Source organism: Vicugna pacos, chromosome 25 (assembly GCF_048564905.1).
Source record: "Vicugna pacos chromosome 25, VicPac4, whole genome shotgun sequence".
NCBI classification, from domain to species: Eukaryota; Metazoa; Chordata; class Mammalia; order Artiodactyla; family Camelidae; genus Vicugna; species Vicugna pacos.
Genome location: NC_133011.1, coordinates 32724537 through 32743734, shown reverse-complemented (window position 1 = coordinate 32743734; position 19198 = coordinate 32724537). Strand labels below are relative to the sequence as shown.

At 42.4% G+C, this 19198-nt stretch overlaps 1 protein-coding gene across 4 annotated transcripts in view; it reads left to right on the top strand.

The window, feature by feature from the left end:
• The window catches only part of DNAAF11 (dynein axonemal assembly factor 11), a 64180-nt gene that overhangs the window by 38478 nt on the left and 6504 nt on the right, over positions 1-19198 (top strand). For 2 of the 4 annotated variants that reach the window (XR_012064226.1, XM_072949733.1), the window contains exons 11-12: positions 8551-8645; positions 15914-16092. Coding sequence is in view for 2 of the 4 variants with exons in the window: in XM_072949733.1 (XP_072805834.1) it covers positions 8551-8645; positions 15914-16091 (273 nt within the window). In the remaining 2 variants the exon portion in view is untranslated. Of the gene's footprint in view, positions 1-8550; positions 8646-15913; positions 16245-19198 lie in introns of those variants that run through there. The other 2 variants (XR_012064227.1, XM_006208002.4) reach the window with 2 other exon arrangements.

Below are 19198 nucleotides of genomic sequence, written 5' to 3'. Positions count from 1 at the left end.
CTTAGCGCCAGTGTTACCTTTCCACAGGCACTTTTCCCTAGCATCAGAGCTGACGTGGGCAGCCACATCCCCTCGGTCATCTTTCTCAGTTATATTACCTACCTTATTACAGTATTTACCAATGTAAGAAATGACCCAGTTTGTTCAGTTTTGTATGGTTTGTCTTCCCCATCTAAGTGTTAAGGTTCATGACCGTGGGGACCTTGATTCATTCAATGCCTGGAACAGTACCTTTCTCTTAGGTACCAAATAAATAATAGTTGTAGAGTGAAACTGCAAAGCTACTTATTCATACCTCATCACGATGTGTCTTTGTGTATTTCTCCCAGCCAGTCACTTGCTTATTATTTTTAATTGGATAATAAGATGTAGTTTTTAGCTTTGATTAATTCTAATATGAATTATTTTATTTCTATTTGTACTCTCTCCTAACAAAATGGATATATGATACCAATTTATGTACACAGGTAGACACCATAGTGTAATTATGAGACACTCTAAACTAAATATCCAAAACCAGTCCCTTCAATGACTGTGTGTACATAATGCAATTACTATCTTTCATCCATAGATCAAAGTGTATCATTTTAGTGATGAGGGAAGATGTTTCATCAATGCAGTGACTATGCTTTTCTGGTTCACCGTGGCCTCCCGGCTCATGGTACGATTCCAGATACTGTAGGCATCCCATAAACGTGGGTTGTGTAAATGAATTGTGTCCAGAAAAGCCCAGAAGCCATGGGCTCAGCTAAAACTGTGTTCAGAATTTGCCTGATCCTAAGAATCACCTGGAGAGAGCTTGTTCCAAACACTCGATTCCCAGGCCACTGCATAATCTAATCAGATGGTGTGGAAATGGGTATTTTAACAAGCACCTCGTAGTTTCAGAATGTGGAGAAAATCAGTAAGGGTCTAACGGGAAATCAGGAAACACTTAAGTATTGGAAATGTGTACAAAAAATATACGCAGGAATTTATAAGTGGAATGCAGGAGATGTACTACACAGGCAGCGGATGATCTGAGATGCCAAAGAAGGGAGAGGAAGACCACCCAACTTGTGCCCACCACTCCCAGGACAGAGGCAGGAACCACACACTAGGGTCACCTGGAAGAGACCAGAAGTACCGCAGGCATCTGGGGCGGCCACGGGGTAGACTCTGCCACTGCTGGAGAAGTTGCTCACGCACGTAGGGACTGTGGGAGCAGCACCTGCAGTCTCTCTTGGTCCTCCTGCCTCCCCAGGGCCATCCATTGACCAAGCTCTGCCAGAAGCCAGATGACAGGGGAGGCTGGATGATGTAGCCGGCAGGGTTCCACCCTCCTGTAACAGATAGAGCAGAGCAAATACGGGGCCAGAAATGGATGTGACGGCCAACAGGCTCAGTACCCGTATTGTGAGGTAGGATGCCAGGCCACATCCTCATTAAAATACTCCAGAGGCTTGGAGTGAAGAAGGTAAAAGCCAATTAATAGCTGTTAAATTCTTTTTAAGGAAAATATCCATTTAATTTTCATGTTAATATTCTTGTTCTTCCATTCTGGGGCAGTTGTGGAGAATGGATTTCACTTCGTGCAAAGGCCCTCTTTAAGAGGATGTAAAAGTACCTGGTGATCTTGAATGCAGACTCCAAAACCCGCGCCTTGTGAGACAGCGGGCAGCTGGAGGGATGTGTGCGTACCTACACTCTACGGGTGAGTGAAGGCCCAAAAGGACAGCGTCATCAGCCAGTGGTCTACATGTGCCTGTTCTTGCAATCAGTGTGATGGGCTCTACACACGTTTAGACAGCTTCCTAACAGGAGTATATGTCGTTAGCATTTTTAGAGTAGAATTTGGGGTGGGGGCACTTGACTAGAGTAGTTGAAAAAGAAAGAAAATTATATTTTTATCTAGTGAGGAAAGAGATACTTTCTTTCAAAAGACAGTGTTTTGGCTAACACCACACACTTCGGCTAATGAAAATAAGGAGGTGCGTTGAGAATGTTGCTCTTCCCACTGAGATGAACGCCTCCGTCACTGAGAAAAATACGCTGGCAGAAGTCTGCATCAGCTCTTGTGCGGGTCCAAGCACCTCAGAGCCTCCCAAGGTCTGACCTCTGCCTTGTCCTTCAGCCTCGTTTCCAGCTGTTGTCTGCCTAATACTCAGTGTTGGTTTATGTGGTCCTTGGTCTTCCGGTCTTTATGTTTTCCTTCTCTCCCTGGAATGTTCTTCATTCCCTACATGTTCTCCATCTCATCATCTCCACCTTCTGGCAAACTCCTACTTATTCTTCGAAATTCATGTCAAATCTGGCATCCTTCATGAGGCTCTTTGGTGCCGGGTCCCCGTGCCACCCAGCGTGTGTCCCTCCCTTGTGCTCCTCTAGTGGTCTATGCACATATTTCTATCAGTTGCACTGTCTTCAGTGTATTTTAATTGCTTGTGTGTCTTTATTCCTCATGGTGTCATCAGGGATCATTTTTTAATCTGTCATTCCAGACCTACCACTCAGTCCTAGGCTTGGCACATTATAAATGTTCAGTAAATACTTCTTTGAGAAGATTAAACGTAGGTAATAGTTGAAACCATGATTTAAAAAAAATGAAAATCCAAGAGGAGAAATTGACTTCTGATTCTCATGAGTCCTGTTATTTAAGAAGCCAGGGTAAATTCACAGGAAACAGTTAAAGGATGAGTTCTTTATATTTTCTTCACATACATCTTCCATTATATTCCATTTTCTTTATTCATTCGCTCTTGCAACTTAACCACTAGCAAGTTCTTCATCTGAAATGGAGTGATTGTTTAATTATTCTTATTTGACTTCGTATAAATAACTATTAAATTAAACTGTGGAAAATCACTGTTTTCCAGGTCAAAAATAGTCAGATATTGATACTTTCTATGGTTCAACCCAAATATAAGAGTTAGGAGTTCTGTCTTCTCTGTCCCTCACATCTGTTTACTTCAATTTTACGCAGCTCATGTAGATAGTCTGGATTTCTTGGTATTAGTAACTTTTACAGCTGGTTAGGCAACCACATACGTTTTGTGAAGGTGAATTTGGATTGTCTCAGTGCAGGTTGCTGCCTCAGGAAGTACTGAGGCTCCATCCCAGGGTACCACTCAGGCCAAGGCTGGAAAATCATCTGTCAGGAAAGCCTCTGAAGGGCCTTCTGCATTCCGAAGTAGAGGGGACTGGATTTCTACCTCCATGTTCGCTCTCAACTTTCAACTGCATGAGTATGTGAGTTAAAATGATGTAACACTCTTAAAATGTTAATTTGTACCTATGTACCTATCCCACAATTGAATTTTCACGTAGCTGATTACATTTCCTTCTGTGGATTCAGGAAACCATTTGTCCTACATCATCTAATTTATTCAACGTAGTTTGGCCCTTACAACTTTTGCATTAGTCATCCCTAAACGCATTTTGTGCAAGTGAATAAGATGCTTGGCGTTAATGAACATCATTTTTAGAGGAAGAGTAGCACCCGGGCTGCAGGTAGAGAGGGAAACCAAATGTTACTGTTTCAGTGCCTTGGAACTCTGAACCTGCGGTTCTCTGCTTGGGAAAATTAGATCTCTTATCAGAAGAGTGTTTCCTGATATTAATAGCAATATTGGTGTTAAGATCATTTTTGGTGTTAAGACGGATGTTGGTGGTAATATTTTTTTGACAGCTGATTTCTTAATTCCTTCTAACTTTTAAACTTAAAACAACCTTTGAAACTAAATGAGCTGAAAATACCCTTTTAAAAATAAGCGATGCACTTAGATTCTGGTACACAGTAAATTCCCAGTGAAGAAAAGCTCCAAATTTGTGATTCTATTTGCATTTCCATAAACACAGAGAATCTGATTGTCTGAGCTTCTTATGTGACAAATAACAATGTTGGAAATGGGCTGTTTTGAGACTAATTATGCATATGCTCCCATTCTTAATAGTGCATTTACAGCATGAAGCAGTACGAAACTTGTGCTGTTGACTTGAGCTTTTCTTGCTCAAAGTTGCCATTTTAATGAATTTTAACTAACATTGGTCTCGTTTAATGTGATTAAAATATTAAAAAAAAAAATTTTTAAAGACGCCAGGAAGGAGATCTTGAGATGGAGGCGAGCAAGCAATACACTTGCGGGCAGTGGGGGTGGGGGGGGTTGGCCTAGGGATCAGAGCTTGTGCGAGGGGAGGAGCCAGGACTGGGAAAATATGGGGCGGTTGAGCTGTGATGCCGGGCCAACAAAGGCCCCAGCCGACACCTCTGTGAGCACACGTGGTCCTATAGCGTTGCCCTGAGTCAGGCCAAGGGAGCAGCCTTCCACCCCACATTGATCAGAGAGGCTGAAACACAGGCTCTGGCTTCTCACACTCACATACGACTTCCGGGCCCCAGGCATGTCAGGGAAGGAGCGCAGGGTTCCAGAACTGGAAAGGCCAGGTGGTGAAGGACCACAGGTGAACTAAGGGTAACTGGTATGGGTGGATATCCTTCATTCCTGAAGAAGAATCGGGCAGCTCACAATAGGTTTGGGGCTCACTCTGGTCATGTTCCCATCTTTCTGACATCAGTACAAATTAAAATTACTTAAAATTGAAATAAAATGAAAACTTTAGTGCCCTGGTTACACTAACCACATTTCAGATGCTCAGGGGCCCCATGTTGGACAGCACAGAGCATTTCCATCACTGCAGAAAATTCTCCTGGACAGCACTTTCCCACATAACCATGCCGCCGTGCGTCTCAGAGGCCCTGCCGCCCCCACCTGCATGACACCCCAGGAGGAAGGTGTCAGTTGCCTTTACCCTAACACCTGCACCTCTCTCTGCTCCCCGCAACTGGAGAGCATCTCTGTTTAGTTTCCTCAGCTCTACACTTTTTGCCCTCATTTTGACATTAATGTGGCTTAATAAACCAGAAGTGGAATCCACAGCAACTGAAATGTGTTTCCGTTTCTTTAAGGATAGACCAGGAAGGTGGGGGAAATATTTGTATCTATCACTAGTTCAATTAGAGAAAAGGAAAAACAACAGTTAAGTTTCCACATTAAAACAGTCTAAACATGCTTACCCTACCACATTAACAGCGGAAAATAGAACATGACCGGCCAGCAAGAAATGAGTGGAAAACAATAAAATTCGCATGAAATAAACTTTAAAACCTAGCAAGTAAATCGTTTTTAGAATTAGCTTCCTCCAAACTGTATTTGATGATGATAAAAACCCGCTTCATCAGGCAAGTCTTCCCATGAGTCACCTTCTCTAATTATTCAGTAAACCTCGCACTGATGGCTGATTCTTCCATGGTGTTCTTCTACAGGTTTGTGTTACGCAGAGTAAACCTTTTAAAAAATGTTTCTCAACGAGTTCTTCGAGCCTTGAAATTGGGTGTGTTTGGTACATGCAGTATTCATTGTTTTCTTCTCTTCTGGAGTGTCAGCAAAAGTCTGACCATCACAAGCCATTTGTGATGCTTAAAGATATTTTCCCAGTCAGATGTTCAGTACAACTGTTGAAAGGGTGGTGTCTAAGCAGATCTCTTCTCTCTGCATCGCGCATAGGCCCTCGCATGAGGTCTGTGGGAAGGGGCTGAACTCAATCTCAACATCCATACACAGACTGAATTTTTATAAAATATGATAGAAAACTGGTCCTTGTACCAGCATGTAGATGAAGGGTTGTCATCAGGGCAGTAAGAGCACTCATCTCCCTGGATTTGATGCTGTGGTCCCCCAGACTAGGAGTCACTGCTTCATGTGTTCATTCATCGTCCATTTGTCGAAGCATCGTGTGATAAGCAACGTGCTAGGCTTTCTGATGTTCTGACCAGTGGTGCATCCAGCCAAGAATTGCTAGTCAAATGGGAAACATCTGTTAATCTAAGTGCCCAGCACTCCAGTGCAAAGGTCTGGTAAAGATTGGATTGGAAAGTCTAGTTGAAGATTGAGGCTAACCCGGGGCTCCTAACTCCCTTTCCAAATACAGACGATGAGTCCAGTGTGCTTGCCTGGCCAGCAGATGGGAGCGGGACTGGCGGCTGGACCCTCAAAGTCCAAGCCTAGTCTTTTTCCTTGATCGGCTGCATGAATCTGCTCACGGCTATGTGACACATGAAGTCTCAAGCAGAACAGAGAAAGGGTGGCAGGTGGCCCTCGCCTTTGGAGGAGTGACCCTTGCCACCAGTGAGACGTAGCCCGCCCGCAGATGAAGCATTTCTTGGCCAGAGAGAAGGAGCCAGTTAGGGCGTAGAGAGGAGTGTACACCCACTCCAGAGCTCTCTTTTCCTCAAAAAGAAAGGGCAGAAGCCCCCCACCTTGGTGAGTTGACCAAAGCAATACCAGGAGAGGAGTTTTAAATTTATTTCTCTCTGCCTGCTAGTAATTCCTGTCTCTGGAATATTGGGAGAAGGGGAGGTGGTTAGAGGAAATCTGCAAACACCCAGCACGGGTAGGCATGTGCCCAGCATGTAGTCTCCTCCTCTCCTCCCCCCACATTCTTGTGTCTTTGAGCTTCCAAAGGGAAGGTACTGGGCCTCAATAATCTTTGCTGTATGTTTGTTGCAGTAGGTCAATCAGTTATATTTATTGAGAACTTAACATGCTTAGCACTGGAGCTTATTTAGATTAAAAATAGTGGTTAAGAGAAGTAAGACAGAGAAAGACAAATATATGATATCACTTATATGTGGAATCTAAAAAAAAAAGACACAGGTGAACTTATTTACAAAACAGACAGACTGACAGACTTATAGTTACCAAAGGGGAAAGAGGGGTAGGGATAAATTAGGAGTTTGAGATTAGCAGATACAAACCACTATATACAAAATAGATAAACAACAAGGTCCTACTGTGCAGCACAGGGAACTATATTCAATAGCTTGTAACAACCTATAATGAAAAAGAATATATGTATATATTTGTATAACTGAATCACTATGCTGTACACCAGGAAGTAACACAACTTTGTAAATCAACTATACTTCATTAAATATATATATATATATATATATATATATATGTATATGTGTGTGTGTGTGTGTGTGTGTGTGTGTATGTGTGTGTGTGTATATAGTGGAATTACAGAATTTTTCAGACCAGGAAGGGACCTTCACAGGCGTATCTAATTCCCAGTTTCACAGGGGCAGGAGCTGGGGTCCAGTGAGCTGGGACGATGAGAGTTCATACTCCCAGCTCCATAGCCCCACTCTCTGGGAGCTTCTCCAAGGCAGTGTCTCCATCACACCTGTATTCCCAACACCCCTAAAAATGTGTCTGACATGTGGTTGGCGCTCAGAAAATATTTGTTAAATGAATTAACTCACCATGTTCCCCTGCTTGGCCTCTGGCAAATGAAGCATAGCTTGTGGCTTTGTAAGACTGTTGTGAACAGTAACAGTTCATGATACCCAGTCCCCCTTACCTGCGGCTTCACCTTCCTCAGTTTCAGTTACCCACGGTCAACAGTCTGAAAATATTAAATGGAAAATTCCAGAAATAAACAATTCATAAGTTTTAAATTGTGGGCCGTTCTGAGCAGCGTGATGAAATCTTGCGCCGTCCAGCTCTACCCGGCCCGGGATGTGAATCATCCCTTTTGTCCAGCGTGTCCTGCTGGTTCCTTAGTCACTTAGGAGCTGCCTTCGTTATGGGATCAACTGTGCTGAGGTTCAAGTTACCCTTATTTTACATAATAATGGCCTCAAAGTACAAGAGTAGCCATGCTGGCAATTCGGATATGCCGAAGAGAAGGCTTAAAGTGCCTCCTTTAAGTAAAAAGTTGAAAATTCTACACTTAATAAGGAAAGAAAAAATCCTATGGTATGAACGAATCTCCTTCCATAATATTATGAAGAAGGAGAGAGAAATTTGTGCTGGTCTTGCTGTGGTACCTTATACTGCAAAAGTTATGGCCACAGAGTGTGATAAGTGCTCAGTTAGGATGGAAAAGGTATTAAATTTGTACAATTTGCTTATGCAATTATTGTAACTTGTATTACAGCATATCCTTATAATTGTTCTATTTTATTACTAATTGTTGTTACTATCTTATTGTGCCTAATTTATAAATTAAACTTCATCATAGGTATAGAAGTAAAGGAAAAAAACATGTTATATGGGGTTTGGTACTATCCACGGTTTCAGGCATGTACTGGGGGTCTTGGAATGTACCCTCATGGATAAGGGGGGACTATTGTTAAGTTTCTCATACCCCAGATAGGGGCTTAAAGTCTGACTCTTTCATGGAATATGTAGTGAAAATTAAAATATTTTAACATTAAAATATATATAACAATAAAATATATAATATATATTTTATATATTATTTAAAAATAAAGTATATAAAATATATATAATAAATATGTATAAATAGATAATAGATAATAAAATAGGTAATAAAATTAATATTTTTAAAAGTATATAGTATATTTAAAATGTATTTTGTAATAATATATATTATATATAATATATAATAAAATAAAATATATAATAAAACAGAGAGAGAGAGTGTATTTTTGAAGCTACTTAAGAGCGAATGTACTGCTTAGTGTGTGTTGTGTTTTTATTTTAGGTGGGTGAAGTAATCACAGGCTGTGGACAAACATCAAAGTGTGTGAAAAGCCCGCGGGTCAGCACGGACAGCAGCAGGGAGCAGACAGACAAAAGGTACCGTCCCCCTAGCGTGTCTGGAGCTCGGCGGTGTCGTCCTCTTCATTGTTATTTGGTGGCTAGAATGCACCTTCCAAAAAGGTAGTTATTTAAAGTTCAGAAAGGATTCATACCGCGGACGCTAATGTTGATTCCCACAGCTCAGACTCCCGATTGGCAGGGCTCTGGATCGCTACCCAGCAGATCTGTGCGTATCTAGGTCCCCATTTCCTGTGCTAATAATAAAAGTGGCAACATCCCCACCAGCGACGGCTGCGTTTACTGCGCGCTTGCGTTGTTTCGGCACATTCCGTGTGCCTGACCCATATGAACACGTTTAATCTTCACAATTTTGGTCCTCAGGTTACAGTTGGGGAAAATGAGGGAGGGAGGGGTTGAGAATGTGCGAAGGTCCTGGAGCTGGGCCTTGTTAGGACAACTCGGCTGAGCCCTGCTCACAACGCAGCTCACACTGCCTCTCTCTTATGACCCATACGTCCCATCACAGATTCCAGAACCGTCAGGGCTGCAAGGGCCAAGAGGCCCCGTGTGTGCCCTCCTGTCAGTGACAGGTCACCTTCCAGCCTTTACTTAAGCTTCCTTCCTCACAGGCCCCTCACCCTCTCAAGGGGATATTCATCTTAATATTCCCCAGTGTTAAAGCCTCTCCTTGAGTCCTAGCTCTGCCCCCAGAGCCCCTCAGATCAAAGCCCACCGCCCACGTGCTGTGACAATCCTTAGCGTATTTCAGACAAAGCTCTCAGTATTTCTCAGTTCTTCTCTAGAATGAGCATCCCCGCTCTTTCAACTTCCCTTCTGCTTGTCATGATTTCCAGACTCGTACCATCCAGATGGCAAAATCTATTTTGGACCATGGCAAACTATCTTTGTGATACAAATGTATATGCTAGAATTATCATCATAAAAATACCTGAACAAGGGCTATATTTATGTCTTGCATAATACAGGCAGTCCGGCATTCGTATATCCAAAGACAACTGTCAAAGTTTTGTAGAGATTTTCAAACATGGGGTTTGTTTAAACAACAGGTATGGAATTTAATTCCTCCTGAAAAGCAGGTTGCTGTTATTAACCTTAAAAAGCCAGTCTCATGTTTCCCAGCCTAATGATTTCCATTCAGGATACATGTGTAATTTACAGAGATTCAAGGGTAGCATGACTATTATGAATATTCACGGTCGTAATTAACCCCTAGCAGCATCAACGCGTGTACAGAGTCTGAATCTAATCTGTGAAGTATCACAGGGATTGGAAACCAAGTCCCTGTGAGCAGTTTGGAGCCGGTTTTCCAGACTCCAGGAAAACCATCATGACTGTAATTGCACTTAATGACCAGAGATGTCTCAGCATAGTCCGTCATAGTCGTGCCTCTTGCAGTATTTTTGCAAGGCCTTTCTTTTTCATTTTTGTTACTGAGAAATGATCGACTTACGACCGTTTGTTATCTGTCCATGTGGAGCTTGTTTGTGATGCTCCTTGATCGTTGACCAACTTCGTTATCCACATTGTCTCAGCCTCTGGCTGGCAACCCCGTTCAGCACGCAGCTGCCTGTAGAGGCTGCACGTGGGAACGAGGTCAGGCAGGTTGTTGGTTCGGGGGGAAGAGGGCTCCTGCTGCAGCAGTGCGCCAGGAGGGTCGGAGTAGGCCCCTCAAGACTCTCACAGACTGAAAGCCCCCCTCCTCATGCTGTGGAGACAGAGGGAGTAGAGGGAGGTCAAGGGGAGGAGGGTCGTGCTCATCAGGACTGGATGGGGTCGTGTTTGGGGGGAAGGTAACTGACTCGGTGACCTCCGGTGGTCCTGTGACACTGTACGATGAAGGGAGACTCAGAACTGCCTCAAAAAATGCATGTATTGAATATTGAGTCCCTGTGCTGTGCCATATGATGCCATGTGTTACCTTATCTTTAATCTTCAAGGTAACTACAAGGTAAATCCTAGTATTCGTTAATGTACTGGGGTTCAAAGAGATTGAGTAATTTGCTCAGGATCACAAAGTTGTTAAGTGAGCTTTGGAACCAGAATCATCCAACGTGATCCATTCTTGGACTTGCCTTCTTACTCCGTTCGTGCTGTCTTTTTTGAAAAATAGACTTTCTTCTTTAGAGCAGTCTTAGGTTCACAGCGAAACTGAGCAGAAGGCACAGAGATTTTCCCTTGTACTCCCTGCCCCAACTCATGCAGCACTTCCCCCTCATGTCAACACCCCCGCCAGAGTGGAACATTTGTTAGAATTGATGAAGCTGCCGCATCCATGCATCATGACCACCCGAAGTCCAGAGTCTGCATTAGGGCTCACTCTCGGTGTTATACATTCTATGGATTTGGACAAATGTGTAATGACGTGTATCCACTGTTACAGTATCATACAGCGTAGTTTCACTTTCCCGAAATCTCCTGTGCTCCACCTATTCATCCCTCTCTCCCTGCTCCCAGCCCCTGGCAACTACTGTTCTTTTTACTGTCACCATGGTTTTGCCTTTTCCACCATGTTATGTGATTGGAATTGGACAGTATGTAGCCTGTACAGATTGGCTTCTCTCACTTAGTAATAGGCATTTCAAGTTCCTCTTTGTCTCTTCATAATTTAATAGTGCATTTCTTTTTAGCACTGGATGATATTCCATTGGATGTACTACAGTTTATTTATCCATTTACCTACTGAAGGACATCTCGGTTGCTTCCAATTTTTGACAATTATTCATAAAGCTGCTAAAATATCATGCGCAGGTTTGTGTGTGGTTTTAAGTTTTCAACTCATTTGAATAAGTATCAAGGAACACAATAGCTGGATCATATGGTAAGACTATGTTTAGTTGTGTAAGAAACTGCCCAGCCATCTTCCAAAGCGGTTATACCATTTTGCATCCCCACCAGTAATGTATGAGAGTGTTCCTGTTGCTCCACATCCTTACCAGTATTTGATGTTGTCAGTGTCCTGGATTTTGACCATTGTAATGAGTGTGCAGTGGTGTCTCATTGTTTTACTTTCCATTTCCCTGACGATACACAGCTGTGGACCGTCTTTACAGATGCTTATTGCTAACTGCACATCTTCCTTCTGAGGTGTCTGTGAAGGTCTTTGGCCCATCTATCAGTCATGTTGTTTGTTTTCTTATTGTTGAACTTTAAGAGTTCTTTGTATATTTTGGATAATAGTCTTCCATCAGGTGTCTTTTGCAAACATCTTCTCCCAACCTGTGGCTTCTCTTGTCACTCTCCCGAACTAGTCTTTCACAGGGCAGAAGTTTTTAATTTTGATGAAGTCAAGCTTGTCAGTTATTTCTTTCATGGATCATGCATTTGGTGTTATATCTAAAATGTTGTCACCATACCCAAGGTCATCTAGCCTTTCTCCTATGTTATTTCCTAGGAGTTTCATAGTTTTGCATTTTGCATTTAGGTCAATAATCTATTTTGGTTAATTCTTGTGATGGTTGTAACCTCTGTGTCTAGATTCAGTTTTGTTTGTTTGTTTGTTTGTTTTTTGCACTTGGAAGTTCAATAATTCCAGCACTACTTTTTGAAAAGACTGTCTTTGCTCCTTCGTCAAAGATTGGTTGACTGTATTTACAGAGGTCTGTATCTGGGCTCTCTACTGTGTTCCACTGATCTGTTTTTCTATTTTTCCACCAATACTACACTGTCTCAATCACTGTAGCTTTATAATAAGTCTTTAAGTTGAGTTGCATCAGTTCCCCGATTTTGTTCTTTCTATCAGTATTTTATTAACTATTCTGAGCCTTTGGCCTCTCCATATAAACTTTAGAATCAGTTTGTCAATATACATAAAAATTCTTGCTGGGATTTTTATAGGGATTTCATTGAATGTACAGATCAAGTTGAGAGGATCTTGACAACATTGAGTCTTCCTATCCATGAACATGGGATGTCTTTCCATTTATTTAGTTCTTTGAAAACCTTCATTAGAGTTTTGTAGTTTTACTCAAAGACCAGAAGTCTCTCCATAGTATCTTTTAATGAACAGAAATCATATTTTTAAAATAATCAAAAGTATTACACTTTTTTATGGTCAATGTTTTCTTTGTCTTGTTTTAGACATCCTATTCCACCTTGAAGTCATAAAGGTAGTCCTCTATGTAATAAGGCTTTGTAGTTTTGCCTTTCATGTTTACATATAATCCACTAGGAATTGACTTTTGTTAAAGGCCCGACAATTTTGTTTACTTAATTTTTCCCTATGTGGACACCCTACTGTCCCAGTGCTTTCAGCAGTGATCAGCAATGCCACCTCTGTCATAGATCAAGTGTCTACATATGTGTAGGTCTGTCATAGACTCTATTCTGTTCCATTTCCTTGATTTCCTAATTTCCAAAGTTTTACAGCAAGTTTATAACTAGTAGGAAAAGTTTTCTCAACTTATTCTTCTTGAAGAATTGGCTGTTCTTGGCCCTTTTCACTTTTATATAAATTTTAGAAACAACTTGTCATATTTCTCATATACACACACATACACACACAGGCACACAAACACATATACACACACAAATGTATTGGGATTTTGTGTGGAATTATAATGGATGCATAGATAAATTTAGGGAGAATAGCCCTAGTAATATTAGCATCTCTCTCTTTTTTCAGTCCTATTTTGTATCTCTTAGTAACATTTTTATAATTTTCCCATATGTATACCCATAGTTTATTGATTTTTAGGTGTGTGATATTTTTGATGCTATTGTAAATTTTGTTTGTTGCTTGCATATAGATTTGTCATTTTTTATTGTTATAAAATACGCATAACATAAAATTCACCATTTTAACCACTTAAAAGTATACAACTCCATAACATTTAGTGTATTCACGATATTGTGCAACCATCACTGCTGTGTAATTCACTTCTGTGTTTGATTTTGTTCTCAGCAACCTTGCTAATCTCTTTTATTATTTTATTAATTTGTCTATTGTTTCTTTTGGATTTTCTATATATCTGCAAAAATGATAGTTTGCTTTCTTTCCAATTCTGTATCTTTTATTACTTTTTCATGCCCTACTGCATAAGGAAAGAATCCAGTACCATGTTGAACAGAGGGGGATAGCAGGTATAACGACCCAATCCCAAAGGGAAAGTTTTCAGCATTTCACTGTCAAGTCTGGAACATTTCATTTAAGCATAGTACGTGTGGCGGTAGGGGTCTTTGGTCCAAATACGCTAGCTCACCAGATAATCAAAAGAAGGTTCTTAATGTTCTTTAATAGAAGGAATCAATCTTTGATGCGTTTTACGCCTACTGATTTTAGACGTGTTCTTTTTTTCATGCTTTCTTCCATGGTCATACGTTTATTCATTCCGTCTTCTGGCTATTGTTACTAGATTCCAGACGTTCCGGTCTGATAGCCAGGTAGTGGGTAAACCCAGCCATAGGCATCTGTCACTTCAGGCCTGCGATATCAACATCGAGGAAGAACACAGCAGGGGAGAAAAGCCCCCTCCTCTTTATTTGGGGGATTAGTGTGGCCCTCCAGTGCTCCAAGCCTTGCTGTTCACTATTTATTACCCCAGAGATTCATAAGTAATTAAAGTCCCGCATGCAAATTATTCCTCACAACATCTGAAGTTAGGGGAGCAAGAGACAACTGCACACCAGCTAAGCTCACCATTTATTACTGAGATCCAGAGGTTATAGCCCAAGAGATACGCCTGGAAGTGTAGATAGGCTGCTTCTCCTCGAAGTTGAGGACAACATGATTATAATAGATGAATTTAGATATTTACTTAATTAAGCCATCCATATCATAGCCTTTTAAATAAGAACAGTAATTAAAAAGTGGAGCTGTAGTTAATAATGACTGTCACATAAGTCTTTGAAAACTGCAACTTCCTGCATAATTTATAGGGTACAATCTGGGTGTTCAGAAAATACCATTTTATGCTCTTTGTATACTTTGTATTTTTCTCCAGCAGGTCCACGTGTATTAAATCAAAATACTGAGGAATCAAAAAGTCAAAAGCTTTCAAGGGCAGAGCAGATTACAGAGATGTAGGGGAAGGGTTGCAAGAACAACAGAGTTTATACTTTCCAAAGCAAATGGAACCTCCCTCCCCCATCTCACTGTCTGCTGCATGAATTTGGTCTGAGGACATGGATTTGGAGCTCCCGGATTAGACTGACTGTGATTTTCCTTGGGCCAGAGATCATTTCTTATTTAACTTCATCATTCTACCATAATATAATAAATTTTTGTCATTCATTCAGTAAGTATTTATTCAGTAAAGCTATATGCCAAAGACACAAGGGGAAAAAGACAAGATCTTTGCTGCAAAGATGGCAGTCTAATAGGGAGAACAGACCGATCATTAGACAATTACATGATAACGTGATAACTTTTCTGTTGAGCACTGCGCTGGACTCTTCAGCGTTACCAGGAAGCTTGTCTATTTGCACAGGCCATGGTATTGCTGGCATCTAGCGCAGCAACCAGAATACAGTAGGCACTTAATATATCTTAATATATCTCTATTAAATAGTTGACTGAATGGATAGTGAGTGCTTCCAAAATTAGTTCAAAATCATCATCAAAATCACTGGGAGAACGATATGTAAATACAGATGACAGATGTATAAATACAGGTCCAACTCCAGGCCTATGGAATGGAAATTGCCAGAAGAGCATCTCAGTGACTGTATCACCTAGAGTTTTTCACGTGACCATGATCAGAGGATTCACTGGCCTCCAGGGGTTCCTCCTGGTTCATTTCACTCGTGTGTCTCTGCAAGGCTGGGCGCAGGCGATGGGAGCAGGTTCCGTGGGAGGGGAGACCATGGGCTAAGCTTTGGGGTGCACCTGAGCTTGTAGAGTGAGTGCCCCCGCCAAACCACAGCAGGCTAGCTGGACTGTCTGAAGCAGCAGGGCCCAGGAGCCTGATTACCTACATTCAGGACTGAGACCTGCCCAGAGCGATTCTATTATTGATCCTGGCTGTGGGGCTTGGCCAGCTGTATCATTTCAATTATCAAAAAAGTCTTAGGTCAGCAGAGTCTCCCGGCTGACCTCTCCTCCAGCGGCCCGGGCATTAGCACAGCCCTGTAGCCCTCGTTAGCACTTTATTTCTCCAAGGCTCGACTCTTGCTTGTACAAGGCTCTAAGCTGCTTGAAACCAGGGACAATCTCCTCTTTTTGCACCATGCTCCAGGGGAGAGTACTTGACAATGATTGCTGAAAAGAATGAATCAATGTGTTGAATATACTTGAAATTTAATTTTAAGTGATGTGTCCCTTTCCCTTGCCCCCTTTGTTGTTGTAGAGGCAAGCAAGTTGAGAGACTAGAAGTAGATCCTAACAAGCGTTCCTTCCCCGATGTGGCCAACATAGTTCAAGAGAAAAAGCGCGTGCCCAGAAGAGTTCGTGCTGAACCCAAAATTGCACCAAATGAGGAAGATCCAGGCTTTGAAGATAACCCGGAAGTGCCCCCGTTGATTTGAGGTATCAGGCTGCCCGGACTGTGCTCAGTGCAAAGAGTGTGTCATTTAGGGACTGAACATAGTGATTATCTGTGTTACTGCTCCAGTGCTTTAGTTCCTACTTTGCATAGTAAGATTCTCAAACTAGTTTAAAATTAAAATGTGTACCTTAAATTGCTGTAATTCATAATTCATCACTTGTCTATAACAAAGTATTGGCTAGTGCCAAGCACGTCATGGTAGCTGGGAGGGCTATGCTCAGTTTCTGTAGGGCAGAAATACAGACCAATACACTGGGGACAGCTTGTCTCTTCTCTCTCATGTATGGAGCCTCAACTTGGATGACCCAAAGGCCATGGATAACTTGATATCCGGAGGCTGGACTAACCTGGAGGTGTCTTCGCCCACATATGTGGCATTTGAGGCTGGCTTTTGACCAAGACCTTAGCTAGGTTGACAGCCAGAGTATCTATATGTGTCCATGAGATCTAGGCTTCCTCGGAGCTCTCCAAGGGTGAGCCTCCCGGGAGAATGATGAAGAAAGGTTATGGCTGCCTTAGTGATTCCTCTGATGGAGATGGGTAGAGAAAATTGAAAACCTGGAAAGGATTCACCATTCTAGATGCCACTAAGAACATTCATGATTCATGGGAAGAGGCAAAAATACCAACATTAGCAGGAATTTGGAAGAAATTCCAAACCCTCATGGATGACTTGGAAGGGTTCAAGACTCTAGCAGAGGAAGTCACTGCAGATGTGATGGAAAGAGGAAAAGAACTAGAATTAGAAGTGGAGCCTGAAGATGTGACTGTATTGCTGTGATCTCGTGATAAAACTTTAACAGATGAAGAGTTGCTTCTTATGGATGAGCGAAGCAAGCAGTTTCTTGAGATGGAAACTCCTGGTGAAGACTGTTGAAATGGCAACAAAGGATTTAGAATATGACATAAGCTTTGTAGATAAAGCCGCTGCGGTGTCTGAGAGGACCGACCCTAAATCTGAAAGAAGTCCTGCTGCGGGTCAGATGCTCTCAAACAGCATCGCCTGCTACAGAGAAAACGTTTGTAAAAGGAAGAGTCAATCAATGGGACAAACTTCATTGTCTTATTTTAAGAAATTGCCACAGCCTCTCCAGTTTTCAACAATCACCATCTCGATCCATCATTAGCCGTCAACATGGAGGTAAGACCCTCCACCTGCAAAATTATGGCTCACCAAAGGCTCCGACGATGGTGAGCATTTTTTAGCAATAAAGTATTTTTAATTAAGGTATGTTCATTTTTAGGCATGATGCTATTGCACATTTAATAGGCTACAGTATAGTGTGAGCATAACTTTTATATGCACTGGGAAGCCAGAACCTTCGCGTGACCCGCTTCGTTGCATTATTGACTTTACTGCAGTGGTTTAGAACTTAACCTGCAGTCTCTCCAGGGTATGCCTGGATTTCTGCATTAGTTGAAACCTTTCTTCCCTGTCCTATGTTGTGTGGGGCTGGGTTGACAAAACCTCTTCCGTCTGCAGCATGTAGGTGGACCTCCAGTGGGTAGTGCCTAAAGATGCAGCCACTTCTGCCACTGAGCCTGCCCTTCCTCAGAACACGCCCTGGACCTCCAGGAATGTGGAAAGAATTCTGTCACAGGCATTCCAGTGATGGACTCAGCAGTGAACTCGCTTCTTTCTCATTCTAGGGGCCAAGGCATCAAGTGCTAGGACCCAAGGGACGTCCTATACGTATATGCTCTTCCCATAATTCCCTTTCCATTCCTCTCTATTCTCATGTTCTGTCTGATTAGCCCCCATCCCCAATGTGATAGCATGACTTATAATAAGAGATCCCTGTGTTCTTTGTCCCCATTTCTGGCACAGAGCTTCTAAAACCCTTGGAATTTCCTAAATGCTGAAAGCTAGGACGGTTGCTTTTGTTATGTTAATGAGATGACTTTCGGAAAGCCCTTAGGTAAGGAAAGGATGGGGGCTGGTTGCCAGGAGATCCATCCACGTGATTAGAGGGTTGGAACTTTTGGTCCCATCTCCCCACCCACCTCCTGGGAAGGGGAGAGGGGCTGGAGGTTGAATCCGTTGTCAGTGGCCAATGATTGAATCAGTCGTGCCTATGTAATGAAGCTTCCATAAATACCTGAAAGGATGGGGCTTGGAGAGCTTCTGGGTTGGTGAACACATGGCGATTTGAGGAGAGTGGTGGGCTCAGAAAGCATGGCAGCCCTCTGCCCTCCCCTCATACCTTGCTTGCCCTATGCATCTCTTCTGTCTGGTTGTTCCTGAGTGTATTTCCTTTTATAATAAACCAGTGATCCAGTTGGAGTTCCTACATACATCTGCTACTTATGGGCCAAGACTTAAAAATATGGAGACTGAGATCCAAGGCACGCTGGAAGTGGAGTCTCGGTTCTGTGCGACAGTCTGCCCTGCTAAAAGCAGAGTCCTGTTACAAAATACGTCCAGTTCTTTGTTGGAGGGAACAGGCGTTGCCCGCGCCTGATGTCTCCTTCCACGTGGACGAATATCCATTAGGGCCACACTCCTTGGTTCTCTCTCATTAAATCTGAATCAAGCAGCAAAGACAGGGGTGCTGCTTATTATATCCCCACATGACTTCACACGGTACGTTCTCATAAGAGTCCATCCTCCCTCTTCATTAAGCCTTACCGATTTAGGTTTTTACCTCTGTAAGCTTCCATTGCTGAAATAACCTCTGAGTTACCTCGCTTCATTTTCTCCCCTCCTCCCCTGGGAGCAGAGCTATGTATTAATCATGAGGAGCTCCCCCAAGCCTGGACCACATAAGCAATTTGAATGACTCTCCCACATTGTCCTCAAATTCTATCCTTCATGTCACTGTCTGACTCAGAAAATCTCCTGAGGCTGTATATTATGGACTTACAAGCCTGGTTTCCTTGTGGATCAGCTTTGCTGACCCTGACCTGGGTTCAGCTGCCCAGGTGGGCCTGCACTGGAGAGCAGCCCTTGACCTAGACCCAGCAGGCTCTGTATTATGCAGTTCCTCACCCAGGGAGGTAAGGAGGGGATTTCTATATCCGAAGAACTTTGTATTCATAGCATCCACTTCAAGGATGCTTTCATAGTCCAGAAGGTTCTCATACTTG